Source organism: Rhinoraja longicauda, chromosome 5 (assembly GCF_053455715.1).
Source record: "Rhinoraja longicauda isolate Sanriku21f chromosome 5, sRhiLon1.1, whole genome shotgun sequence".
Taxonomy (NCBI): domain Eukaryota; kingdom Metazoa; phylum Chordata; class Chondrichthyes; order Rajiformes; family Arhynchobatidae; genus Rhinoraja; species Rhinoraja longicauda.
Window position 1 is genome coordinate 15,011,394 of NC_135957.1, and position 13,791 is coordinate 15,025,184.

The 13,791-nt window shown below is 47.7% G+C and overlaps 1 protein-coding gene across 1 annotated transcript in view; it reads left to right on the forward strand.

The window, feature by feature from the left end:
* Window positions 1-13,791, forward strand: part of LOC144593844 (dynein axonemal heavy chain 8-like) — a 624,642-nt gene that overhangs the window by 564,697 nt on the left and 46,154 nt on the right. Inside the window, exons 80-81 of the mRNA XM_078399962.1 lie at window positions 308-429; window positions 3,348-3,466. Coding sequence (XP_078256088.1) covers window positions 308-429; window positions 3,348-3,466 — 241 coding nt within the window. The remainder of the gene's footprint in view (window positions 1-307; window positions 430-3,347; window positions 3,467-13,791) is intronic.

The window sequence follows — 13,791 nt, forward strand, 5'->3', positions numbered from 1 at the left end:
CCACATACCCATTGCAGTCTCTACCCAATGTCAGATGACAACCAATCTCTCTATATATGTAAAACAGCTTCAATCATACTATCTGTCCCAAAGTCATTCATTTGGAAAAAGCAGGTTATTTCAGTGATTATAATAATCTTGGAGGCAATAATACGTATGACTTAAGAATGATTTAGGCCTGTTTCTGTGCTTTATGACTATAACACTGGTACAAATATATTTTGTTGTGTTGGTTGAAGGAAGAATTTCCTATCGAGAATTTGACAACTGTTTTTATTAAGAATGAGTACTCTGCCTAATTATGCAGGAGGAGCAGCTCTTGATCTTAAGGCCAGTCCACCAAAGCCTTGCCGCTGGATCCTTGATTTGACCTGGTTGAACCTGGTGGAGCTGAGTAAACTACCACAGTTTGCAGAAATATTGACTCAGGTATCGTATCATTTTGTTCATGTGTATGTACTATGACTTTGTTCAACAAACAAAAAGATAGCAAAACAAAACAAAAAATAAACTGTTTTTGGCAGTAAATCCTTAAAGAACACACATATTGTTTATAATGGCCTTTTTTGGGAGTCAGGCTCACTTATAAGGTAATGTAGGTTGAGATTGATCCATATTTTGTGTAATTGAAAATTTGCACATTCGAATGGAGAAATCAGTTTTATTGGGGCAGTTTGGGAATGGGGACAAGAGAGCTTAATTTTCAGTACATCTAAAGTACTAAGAATACTTACATTTTTTCACTATCAGATTGTTCAAAATAAGAAGGCAGAATTGTGGAGTGATAACTTAAAACAAAGAGAGTTGTAAATAATACAATGGATTACCCCCAGAATTTGAGACTGGCAGGGCACGCAATTTTCTATTGTGAACCTAAAACATAGAACAGCATGGCACACGTCCTTCAGCCCACAATGTCTGTGATACTAAAACCAACCTTTAATTGCCTGAACATAATCCATAGCCCTCCATTCCCTTCTTATTCAAGTGCTTTTCCAAGTCTCTTAAATGCCATTATTGTATCTGCCTCCAGCGCCACCCCCCGGTAGCACGTTCTAGCCACTCACCACCCTCTGTGTAAAAAACTTACCCCATACTTCTCCTTTAAGCTTTGCTCCTCTTACCTTAAAGCTATGCCCTCCATCCTGGGAAAAAAGTTCTGAATGTCTACCCTATTTATTGCTCTCATAATTTTATTTGCTTTGATCAGATCTCCTTGCAACCTCTGGCATTCCAGAGAAAACAATCCAAGTCTGTCCAACCCCCCCCTGTATCTAATAGGATAGGCTGGTGGTCTGTGAACAGTGGGGTTCCACAGGGATCTGAGCTGGGACCATTGCTGTTTGTGTTATATGTACAAAATAACTGATGTACCAGAATCATTAGTGGATTTGGGGGTAGCCAATAACCCCACAACCGCTAATCCAGGAATCAACCTTCTCTGCACCCTTTACAAATCTTCCACATCCTCCCTGTAATGATGCAACCAGAACTATGCGCAATACTCCAAATGCAGCCTGACGACCAAAGTCCTATAAAGCTGCATCATGTCTCAATATACTCAATGCCATGACCAATAAAGATAAGCATACTATATGCCATCTTTACCACTTTATCTGCTTGTGTTGCCACTTTCAGGGAGTAATGGACTTCGACCCCAAGATCATTATGTACATCAATGCTATTAAGGGTCATGCCATTAATTGTATATTTTCCCCTTGCACTCAGCCTCTCAAAGTGCAACACTTCACACTCAAATTAAATTCCATCTACCATTCTTCTGCCCATTTCTGTGGTTGATCTGTATCCTGCTGTATATTTTGACAGCCTTCCTCACAGTCTGCGACCCTGGCAATCATGGCAATCATGGTGTCTTCTGCAAAATTACTAGGCAACCTGTCTACATCTATATGCACGTCATCTGTATATATCACAAACAATAGAGATCCCAGCACAGATCCCTGTGGAACTCCAGTTCACAGACCTCCATCTTGAATATTGTCCTTCCACCACCACTACCCTTTGTCTTCTGTCAGTAAGACAGTTCTAAATCCATATGACCAAGTCACTGTTAATCCCGTGCATCTTCTGGACCAGCCTACCAGAGTGGACTTTATCAAATCCATGTAGACAACATCCACTGCCCTACCCTTATCAATCACCTTTGTCAGCTACTCAAAAAACTCAATCAAGTTTGTAAGACAGGACATGCTATGTACAAAGTCATACTGACAGACCCTAATTTATTCATGCTCTTCCAAATGGAAGTAATCCTATCCCAAAGAATCCTCTCCAATAGCTTTCCTACCTCTGAAGTGAGGCTCCCCTGCCTGTAATTCCATGGATTCTCTCTACTTCCCTTAAATAATGGAACCTCTCCGGAACCTTGCCTACAACCTGAGGGAAATCTCAAAGATCTTTGTCAAAGCTCCTGCAATCTCCTCTCTTGTTTCTCTAATTAACCTGGAATAAACCTGAGATAGACAATGGCAACAGCCCATGTTGTTTTAATGGAGTAAGTAATTCTTGTCCATAAAAAGGAGAATGAATTTTCCTTTTCTAAATCACCAGGTATTACTAGTCAGATTGGAGTCATAGGAGTGAGCAATGTTCATTTGACACGTGATGAATGCCTTATCTGGTGTTCAATTTAGCCCCTTGTATTGTCAATAGTCTGCCTTGTATTTCATGGGGTGTCTAGCAGGTGGCCATTATTTTTGGGGTGATGGTGTACTGCACTGAACAACCTCCTTCTGTGCCTAAACTTCCTTTGATATTCACCCAGTAAATACGCTGTAAATTGAACTCAATTAAATAAAAAAATGAGTTTTTAGAAATTGTACAAAAAAAAGAAATCTTGCACTGTTCCCATCTGCTCACCACACCTTCTTTATTTAGTTCCACTCTTCCTTTGTTGTAAGATTCCATAATCTCATAAGGTTATAAGTGTAAGCAGTAGAATTAGGTCATTTAGTCCATCGTCTACTCTGCCATTCAATCATGGCTGATCTATCTCTCCCTCCTAACCCCATTCTCCTGCCTTCTCCCCAGAATCTGCAGCTCTTTGTTGTCTCCACTTACCGCCATATTATTCCTTCCCTCCTCCACCTGATTCCATCTGCGAATCAACCATCCTCACCTGGATCAATTTATTGCTTGCCAGCTCTTCCTTTTCCCAAACCCCTCACCATTGCCGAACTCCTCTCTACTCTTTCACTCTAGATAAAGATTCTTGACCCGAAACATCGACTATCCATTCCCCTCCTCAGATGCCACTTGATGATAAAATGTGTGATGTCATTATGTTATAGCTTCAATTCATTTTACAGTTTGGAATATTGTTGCAGGTAACAAAGAATGAGAAAGCTTGGAAAAACTGGTTTGATACAGACGCCCCAGAATTGACAACAATGCCTAATGGATACAGTGACTCTTTAGAAGCATTTGGCAAGCTACTGCTCATCAGGTGAGATACACACTAATTGCAGTACAATTAATACTCTGCTTCCCATTTGTAAGGATACCATTGCATAGGGACTTAGAAATAGATCCAGCTCGTCAACCTTATTCCATTAGAATGTGAGTGATCTTAATTCCAAGCATCTTTTTTGCTTTACATGTAAAACATTTTGCTAACAAAAATCTCTCAATCTAAGTTTGGACATTTTGAATTCATGTTGCTTCAGTAGCTTTTTGGAGTAACGTACCGCTATTCCTTTTGAGACAAAGTATCTTCTGTCTGCTCATGAACAATCCTGCTTTTGGAGCAGTTTCCCATGTAAAAAGCCTTACTGAACTCTATGTAAACCTCATCTACTATACTGTCCTCATCAGTGCACATTGTTACCTCTTCAAAAAGAGATAAAAAACCTTTTGCGCACTTAAAAACTCTACCTCTGCACAGTGATGCAGCGATAGAGTTGCTGCCTTACAGTGCCAGAGAATTGGATTCGATCTTGACTACAGTTGCTGTCTGTATGGAGTTTGTGCATTCCCCCTGTGACTTCATGGGCGAATGAATGGTACTCTGGGTGTTCCTGCTTAATTCCACATTCCGAAGACGCAGGTTTGTAAGTTAATTGGCTTCTGTAAATTGTCCCTAGTGTAGGATCGAATTAATATATGGGTGATTGCTGGTTGGTACGGACTCAGTGGGCCGAAGGGCCTGTTTCCACGCTGTATCTCTAAACTAAACAAAAAGTTTTCAACTAGATTGCTCAGCAGAGCTTGATTCGTTTCCTGCTGTTCAAGTGATCATTAATCCTGTCTCACAAAATGTTTTTCAACATCTTTGTGATAGTCGCCTTGTAGCGACCATAGAGAATGGTCCAGGTCGTCGAACCCTCAGATTGGCCAGCGAGGTCACGTGTGAACGCGACCATGGGGATTGGTCCAGGGAGCGACATCGCTGATTGGCCAGCGTGGTCATGTGCGCTTTTGGCGCCCGAAATGTTCAGTTCGGCGAAGTCTTCGAAGAAGACAGTAAGTTTTTGATGGTTGTCCTTTACCTTGTTGTTTAACTCTGTATTCGAATATTGCGGCTGCAATAAACTTCTTCTACAACCAACAAGTTTTTGGACTCGCCATATTGGTGACCCCGACGTGATCTGGACGATCACCGACTATGCAGGGACACGACGCCTCGTTGTTGATTGCCGCGCCTGGCACACCGGAGTTAAGCGCGGTAAGCGTTCACCTTCCGTTGTTTTGGACACATTCACCGCAATCTTGGTTTGTCCACACCGAAGCTCAATTTCATATAAAGAAGATATCGGACGACTCCACGATGTATTACTACCTCGTCAGCGCTCTATCACCGGAGACGACCACACGCGTGATGCGGTTCATCGTTAATCCGCCTGCGGAAAACAAGTACGAGGCCATGAAGAAAGTGTTACTGCGAACCTTCGGGTTTAATAGGCATGATTGCGCTGCAAGACTTCTGCACCTACCGGACCTCGGAGATCGACGGCCTTCCGTTCTCATGGCCGAAATGATGATGCTGGCCGGTGAGCATACGGATTGCCTTATGTTCGAACAGGCATTCCGAGAGAAGCTTCCTGAGGATGTCCGACTGCTGCTCACGGATTGTTCTTTTAAGGACCCCGAAGAATATGCAGCGAAAGCGGACGCGCTCATAGCGGCTAAAAACAAGGCAAGCGGTTCGATCAACAAGGTCTCGACATCAGTGACCACGCCACAGCGACATCAAGATGGCGCCGCGTCTCCCGCCATTTCTCCGAAAGCCCGCCAAAAAGATCCGCACAAGCGCGGCTGGTGCTATTATCACCTACGATGGGGTAGCGAATCCCGCAACTGCCACTCACCTTGTACCTTCGCGGGAAATGCCTCGGCCGATCGTACATAGGGGCAGTTACGATTGGCCAGAACCGACGCCTCTACGTCCACGATCGATTCACGAACACAGAATTTTTGGTGGACACGGGAGCCATCGTCAGTATAGTGCCGCCGACCGACCTCGAAACCAGAACGGGTAAGACAGGTCCCACCCTCATCGCGGTTAATGGCAGCCCCATTCGCACTTTCGGTATATGGAAGATGTCCCTTGTGTTAGGCCTCCGCACGTACGAATGGCCATTCATCATAGCAGACGTCAGACAAGTGATCCTGGGCGCAGATTTTCTCTGGGCTTTTTCACTGGTCCCTGATGTCCGCGGTAACGACCTCCGACCCTCCGCCGGCGAGGAGCCCATCGCTCCGACAATCGCCTCCCCGCCCAGCCCTACTGTCCAGGCCGTCGTCGCGGCCCCTGACTCGTATGCTGAGATCCTGGCGGAGTTTCCAGAGCTGCTCATCCAACGTTTTGACACGCCTTTGGCCAAGCACGGCGTGGTCCATCACATCCGCACCGAGGGCCCTCCCGTTTTCGCTCGGGCCAGGAGACTACCGCCAGACAAACTGGTGGTGGCACGGGCGGAATTTAGGAAGATGGAGGAAATGGGAATTGTCCGTCAGTCCGACAGCCCGTGGGCCTCGCCGTTGCATATGGTCTCCAAGGCATCTGGGGGGTGGAGACCATGTGGCGATTATCGGCGTCTCAATGCTGTCACCACGGCTGATCGCTACCCCATACCGCACCTACAGGACTTTTCGTCTGGGCTGGAAGGAGCGGTGGTGTTCTCCAAAATCGATTTGGTGCGAGGATACCACCAGATTCCGGTGCGTCCGGAGGACATACAGAAAACTGCAAAGATTACTCCGTTCGGGTTGTTTGAATGGTTGCGTATGCCTTTCGGTTTAAAGAACGTGGCACAGGCTTTCCAACGACTGATGGACCGTGTGGGTCGGGGTTTACCCTTTTTGTTTATTTATTTAGACGACATCCTGGTCGCCAGCCCCTCAGTGCAGGAACACCAGGTCCACTTGCGGACTGTGTTCCAGCGGCTCCAAGACCACGGGCTCATTATCCAACCCTCCAAGTGTCAATTCGGCCTCCCTTCTCTTGATTTTCTAGGGCACAGAATTACCCCTGCCGGCGCCTCCCCTTTGCCCGAGAAGGTGGAGGCTATCCGGGCATTTCCCAGGCCCACCACAGTAAAAGGACTACAGGAGTTCGTAGGCATGGTTAACTTCTACCATAGGTTCGTTCCGGCAGCTGCGCGGGTCATGCGCCCGCTTTTCCAGTGCCTTGCGGGAAAACCGGTAGAGTTGATATGGTCCCCGGCCACAGAGTCGGCTTTTACAGCAGCTAAGGCAGCATTAGCAGACGCCACCATGTTGGTCCACCCGAGCCCCTCCGCCCCCACGGCCCTAACGGTTGACGCCTCTGACGTGGCGGTGGGCGGGGTCTTGGAGCAGCAGGTCGGTGGCCGTTGGCAGCCCTTGGCGTTTTTCAGCCGGCAACTAAATTCGGCTGAGCTGAAGTATAGCGCATTTGACCGAGAGCTTCTGGCCCTCTATTTAGCTGTTCGTCATTTCAGGTATTTCCTTGAGGGCCGCCCATTTGTGGCCTTTACGGACCACAAACCATTAACATTTGCATTTTTCAAATTGTCTGACCCATGGTCGGCCCGCCAGCAGCGGCACCTGACTGCTATCTCCGAATTTACCACCGATGTCCGTCATGTCGCGGGTAAGCTTAATGCCGTTGCTGACGCCCTGTCTAGACCTGCTTTTCCCCCTATTTCGGCGGTGGACTGCGAGGTGGATCCCCAGGAGCTTGCGGAGGCACAGCTTCTAGCGGATACCGCTTCGGCATACCAGTCCACCACTTCGGGATTGAAGTTGGCTCAGGTAGCCTGCGGGTCGGAAGGCACGAAAGTCTGGTGTGATGTTTCTCTTCCCCGTCCCAGGCCGGTAGTACCGCCCTGCCTTCAGCGCCGGGTTTTTGATGCCATTCATGGGCTGGCGCACCCGTCCATCCGCTCCACCTCCGCTTTGGTAGCAGCTCGGTTTGTCTGGCATGGCCTACGGAAACAGGTAGCGGGTTGGGCGCGTTCCTGCGTTCCCTGTCAGACCGCTAAAGTCCAGCGCCATGTCCAGCCCCCCGTACAGGATTTCGAGGTCCCAGCAGTTCGTTTTTTCCACATCCACGTGGATTTAGTCGGGCCTTTGCCTTCCTCCCGGGGCTACACCCACCTCCTCACGGTGGTGGATCGGTTCACCCGGTGGCCAGAGGCTTTCCCATTGTCTGATATTTCGTCAGCGTCTTGTGCCAGGACTTTGGCCCTCCATTGGGTAGCTCGTTTCGGGGTCCCGGCAGTTATTACCACTGACTGGGGGCCGCAGTTCACTTCGTCCCTCTGGGCCGCGCTCGCAGAACTGTACGGTTCCAAGTTACAACCCACTACTGCATATCACCCCCAGGCAAATGGACTTGTAGAAAGGTTCCACCGTCAACTTAAGGCATCCCTCAGTGCAAGGCTTGAAGGCCCGGACTGGGTAGACCAGCTCCCCTGGGTTCTTCTGGGCATCCGGACTGCTCCTAAGCTAGATCTCGGTGCGTCGTCCGCGGAGCTTGTATATGGCTCGACACTTCGAGTACCCGGAGATTTGTTTCCGGACCCTTCAGACCAGCTGCCTACAGTCCCATCAGTGTTAGCATCTCTCCGGGCACGGGTGGGTTCCCTGGCTCCAGTTCCGACTTCACGTCATGGGTGTCCCATGGTACATGAACCGCCTTCCCTGAAGGACTGTGAGTTTGTTTTTCTGCGAAAAGATTCCCATCGCGCCCCGTTGCAGAGGGTCTATCAAGGGCCGTTCCGGGTTTTGCGTAAGGGAACGGCTACCTTCACCTTAGACATGTGCGGCAAGAGTGAGCTCGTCTCGGTGTCCCGGCTCAAACCTGCACACTTGGATCCGGATCAACCAGTCCTGGTCTGCCAAACCCCTAGGAGAGGCCGACCTCCGTTAGTTCCGCTCAGTCCAGGACCCCCCGTTCCGGCAGTTCCTCCAGGACCCCCCGTTCCGGCAGTTCCTCCAGGACCCCCCGTTCCGGCAGTTCCTCCAAGTCCGGAACCCCCGGCTCCTGTGGTTCAGGCTGCTCCTCTCCGTACTCGTTATGGTCGCGAAATCCGGCTCCCTGCTAGTTCCGTACCTCGGGTTCTGGGGGGGGTCATGTAGCGACCATAGAGAATGGTCCAGGTCGTCGAACCCTCAGATTGGCCAGCGAGGTCACGTGTGAACGCAACCATGGGGATTGGTCCAGGGAGCGACATCGCTGATTGGCCAGCGTGGTCATGTGCGCTTTTGGCGCCCAAAATGTTCAGTTCGGCGAAGTCTTCGAAGAAGACAGTAAGTTTTTGATGGTTGTCCTTTACCTTGTTGTTTAACTCTGTATTCGAATATTGCGGCTGCAATAAACTTCTTCTACAACCAACAAGTTTTCGGACTCGCCATAGCCTAGACTTATCTATGAAATAATTCAAAAAGCACAAGAATCAGTTAAAACTTTTTACTTTAACACCAAGGTGGGAGAAGATACAGAGACCTGAGTGTACTGTTGTTCACTCAAGCACCTGCTTCTGTCCTCTCAAAGAATACACAGATTACAGTCAGTATTTATACAGTTCAAAGCAGCACAAAGCACATTCAGTAATTTTCCAAGGTTACATAGCATAAAGCAGTCTCAACAGATACACAGTAGAGTTCCTTTATTCACAAAATGCTGGAGTAACTCAGCAGGTCAGGCAGCATCTCGGGAGAGAAGGAATGGGTGACGTTTCGGGTCGAGACCCTTCTTCAGACTGATGTCAGGGGGGCGGGACAAAGGAAGGATATAGGTGAAGACAGGAAGATAGAGGGAGATCTGGGAAGGAGGAGGGGACGGGAGGGACAGAGGGACTATCTATAGTTGGAGAAGTCGATGTTCATACCACTGGGCTGCAAACTGCCCAGGCGAAATATGAGGTGCTGTTCCTCCAATTTCCGGTGGGCCTCACTTTGGCACTGGAGGAGGCCCATGACAGAAAGGTCAGACTGCGAATGGGAGGGGGAGTTGAAGTGCTCGGCTACCGGGAGATCAGTTTGATTAATGCGGACCGAGTGCAGGTGTTCAGCGAAGCGATCGCCGAGCCTGCGCTTGGTTTCGCCGATGTAAATAAGTTGACATCTAGAGCAGCGGATGCAATAGATGAGGAGGTGCAGGTGAATCTTTGTCTCACCTGGAAAGACTGTTTGGGTCCTTGGATGGAGTTGAGGGGGGGAGGTAAAGGGACAGGTGTTGCATCTCGTGCGGTTGCAGGGGAGTTCCTTTAATTGTGTTAGGGAGTCAAACAGGAGTAAAGAGGAGTTGCACACTAATATGATCAAGAGGCCACCATTGTGTGATAAGGACGCGCCATTGGATTTGGCTCGGAGCATTGGAACGTCCAGTCCTCGATAAACCATGAGAACAACTTCTAAACCCTGAGAAGCAACTTCTTATCTGCAGGTATCTTGTACCGTGAAGACCGACTTCCCACGGGAACATATTCAGCTTAAAGAGCATATTCAACTTAAAATGTCTTCCACAGTTTTAACCCTTACATCTTTACATCTTCCCTTTTGCTAATGCTAGACTCATAGGTCTATAACTGTCAGGCTTTGCACTGCTGCCCATTTTGAAAAGAGGGTGCACATTTGCTGTCCTTCAGTTATTTGGTACCTTATGTGGAGCCATAAATGTAGATCCATGTCTGGTTTTACTGTTGCGCATCCAATCCATAATCCAGATCGGGTTTTGTACTGGGTTATCCTAGTACTGGCCTGCTAGTCACCAGACTATCGTGGGAGTTGGGGTAACAGTGGCCAGCATATGTATTGCTAGTGATCTGCTAATAAAGAACTTATGTACAAAGACTTGAGTGGCTCTGAATATATACACCCACAAACATGGTGTTGTAGCGACCATAGAGATTGGTCCTGGGAGTCGAACCCTCAGATTGGCCAGAAAGGTCACGTGTGGGTGCGACCGTAGGGATTGGTTGAGGGAGTGAGACCGCTGATTGGACAGCGTCGTCACGTGTGGTTTTGGCGCCCAAAACCAGTCAGTTAGGAGACTTCTTCGAAGTGAACAGTTAGAATTAATGGTTGTCTGTAATCTCGTTCGTTATACTTTGTGATCGAATATTGCTGTCGCAATAAACTTCTTCAACAAAGAACGAGCCTCCAGACTCGCCATAGTGTCAGAAATGGCCGAAATGTAACTTTTGAGTCACCGTCATTTGTCTCCTCAAGACTTTTGACATCTCTTACCATGGCTGAATCTTTTCGATAGCCTGATCCACTTGTCTTCGACGGCAGCATCAGTGAACGTTGGCGCACCTTCGAGGAGGATTATGATGTATTCATGGCTGCTGCACACCATGACAAAGCTCCCCGCGTACAAGCATCCATTCTCCTCAATCTAGCAGGTTTGGAAGCAATTCGTCAGGTGAGACTGTTTGTTTATGCTGAGGCTGTGCTGGATGCGGCTGGTGTAGTTATCACACCTGCCGAGACGATTAATGACCCTGCATGCCTTAAGAATAAATTTCAGCAGCTGTGCAATCCACGGACTGACCTTATCATGGAACGGCACAAATTCTTTGCATGTACCCAGAAACCGGGTGAGCCAGTTGAAGCCTAGATATACTCTTTGAAAAACGCTGCGTTGAGTTGCAGATTTGGTGACCTCCATGGTAGCCATGCGAATGCTGCTGAGATGGCACCGGCTCATTCACCGGTAGAATGTGTTTTCACCACCGGCACCAGCGGCTCCTTTGTTGGTGTAAAGACCAGCTTCCGGGTGGTTCGAGATCGATTTGCTCAGCACAATTTCGTCAGCGGAGATAATTCAAAAACTTGCAAGACATTTCTCGGTCCATGGGTCTCCTCACACCCTCATGTCGGATAATGCCAGTCACATTACCCTTCAATATTTCAAGGACTTTGGTACACGCTGGAATTTTAAACACATTACCAGCACCCCAGAGTATTCGCAGTCGAACGGGCTAGCCAAGAGGGCTGTCCATAGTGCCAAACATGTCATGGAGAGATCCAGAAGAGCCGGGTCCGATGTATTCCTGGACCTCCTCAATCTCCGTAACGTTTCAAGCGACCCGGTGCTGGGTTCGCCAGCCCAACATCTGATGCCCAGACAAACCCGTACCACCCTTCCTGTTGCAAGGCAACTACTACAGCCCCGTGTTTACGAGCCCCAATCGGTCCTATCTTGTCCAATCGGAAGGAGGAACCTACCGGCGGAACAGAAAACACATTCTACTGGTGAATGAGCTGGTGCCATTACAGCATGGCTACACAGAGGTCACAGATGGCATGTTATGGACCGATGGAGACCAGGCGTCGGCAGACCGCAAGCTGGTCTTTACACCAACAAAGGAGCCGCTGGTGCCGGTGGTGAAATCACCCATAAAATCGTCTATAAAGTCACCCGTGATGTCACCGGTGCAGTCTCCTGTGCAAAAGGCTGTTGCGAGACCAGTGACGTTGGAACCACCACCTATGATGCTGCCACCTACAATGGGTACAGTGGAGGGCCTGTATCGTACTCGAGCAGGACAGGTCTGTAACCCCAATCCCATGTACCAAGACTGCAAGACTGTGGCTAGATACTTATTATGGACTCTGATTAATTACAGTCCTTACCATTCCCTTACATTTATCTTACTCAATTTGTATCCTCCTCTGCTTAGGGTTTGTCATAGTTGCTGTTTTCATCCGTTATATTAGGATATCAGTGAGCTGTAGGTTTTTGTATTGTAGTGGCTTTATATGCCCTTATCTAGTTTGGGGGCATATGCTTAAGAAGGATGATGTAGATCCATGTCCGGTTTTACTGTTGCGCATCTGGTCCATAATCCAGATCGGGTTTTCTACTGCGTTATCCTAGTGCTGGCCTGCTAGTCACCAGACTATCGTGGGAGTTGGGGTAACAGTAGCCAGCATCTGTACTGCTAGTGTTCTGCTAATAAAGAACTTATGTACATAGACTTGAGTGACTCTGAATATATACACCCACAAACATCTCAGTCAGAGCTATGTCAATTTCTTCCCTTGCCTCTCATAAAAGTTTCTTCCCTTGCCTGAAATAAGTTATCCAGCTCTGGGGATTTATTCACCTTTATGTCCACAAAGACATCAAGTACGTAATTTATGGAGGCTTGCATGAAAATTTCACATTCGCCTTTGTTAATCCTCCAAGTACTACATCCATTTCCTTTGTGAATACTATGTAAAGTATTAATTTGAGATCTCACATACACCTTCAGGCCCTAATTCTTTGGAGGCATAAGAGACTGCAGATGCTGGAATCTTGAGCAAAATACTAACTGCTGTGGGAAGTCAGCTGGTCAAGCAGCATGTGTGGAGGGAAATGGACAGACAATGTTCCAAGTTGGGCTGCTTTCTAAGCCTTCATATCCTTCATAATCTTAATCTGGAGCATGATACTCCAATTGTAACTAAAATAGTATTTTGCAGAGATTCAACAAAATCCCTTTGCTCTTTCTTTTAAATTCATAATTCCGTAAAAACATGTGGTAAAATGAGCTGTGGGGAAGGACCTACAACGATGGTGCAGCGGTAGAGTTGCTGCCTCACAGCACCACAGACCCGCGTTCGAACTGACTAATGGTGTTGTCTGTACGGGGTTTGTACATTCTCCAGGTTACCTGTGTGGGTTTTCTCCGGGGTGCTCTGGCTTCCTCCCACACTCCAAAGACGTACGGGTTTGAAGGTTAATTGGCTTCAGTAAAATTGCATGTTGTCAATTGTCCCTAGTGTATGTAGGATTGTGCGGAAATTGCTGGTCGGCTTGGACTCTGTGGGCCGAAGGGCCTGTTTCTGTGCTGTATCTCTAAGCTAAACGAAACAAAAAAATAACAATTTGGCTGGTCAGATCAATCCTATCAATCCTACTCTCCCATTTCTATCCCTACAACTTATTCTTTCCCATATACCCATCAACTTCCCCCGATTTTACAATTGTCCTCCTAAATCCGGAATAATTGATAGTGACCAATTAACCAGCTAACCAGCACAACTTTGTGATATAGAAGGAAACCAGGTAACCAGAGAAAAACCGTGCAGTCATAGGGAGACTGTGCAAACACCATGCAGACAGCAGCTCAAGCCAGAATCAAACCCGTGTATGCTGCACTATCAGTAGTTAGATTGACCCAAATCCTCTTCCATAGATATTCTAAAATCTATTATCATTGTTCCTTAAAAATTCCCTCACAGATACTTAATGTCAGGATTCAGATACATTGTAGTGGTGATAAAAGTACCCTCCCCCCCCCCTCCCCTGCCCCCCCCCCACACACACACACACACACACACACACACACT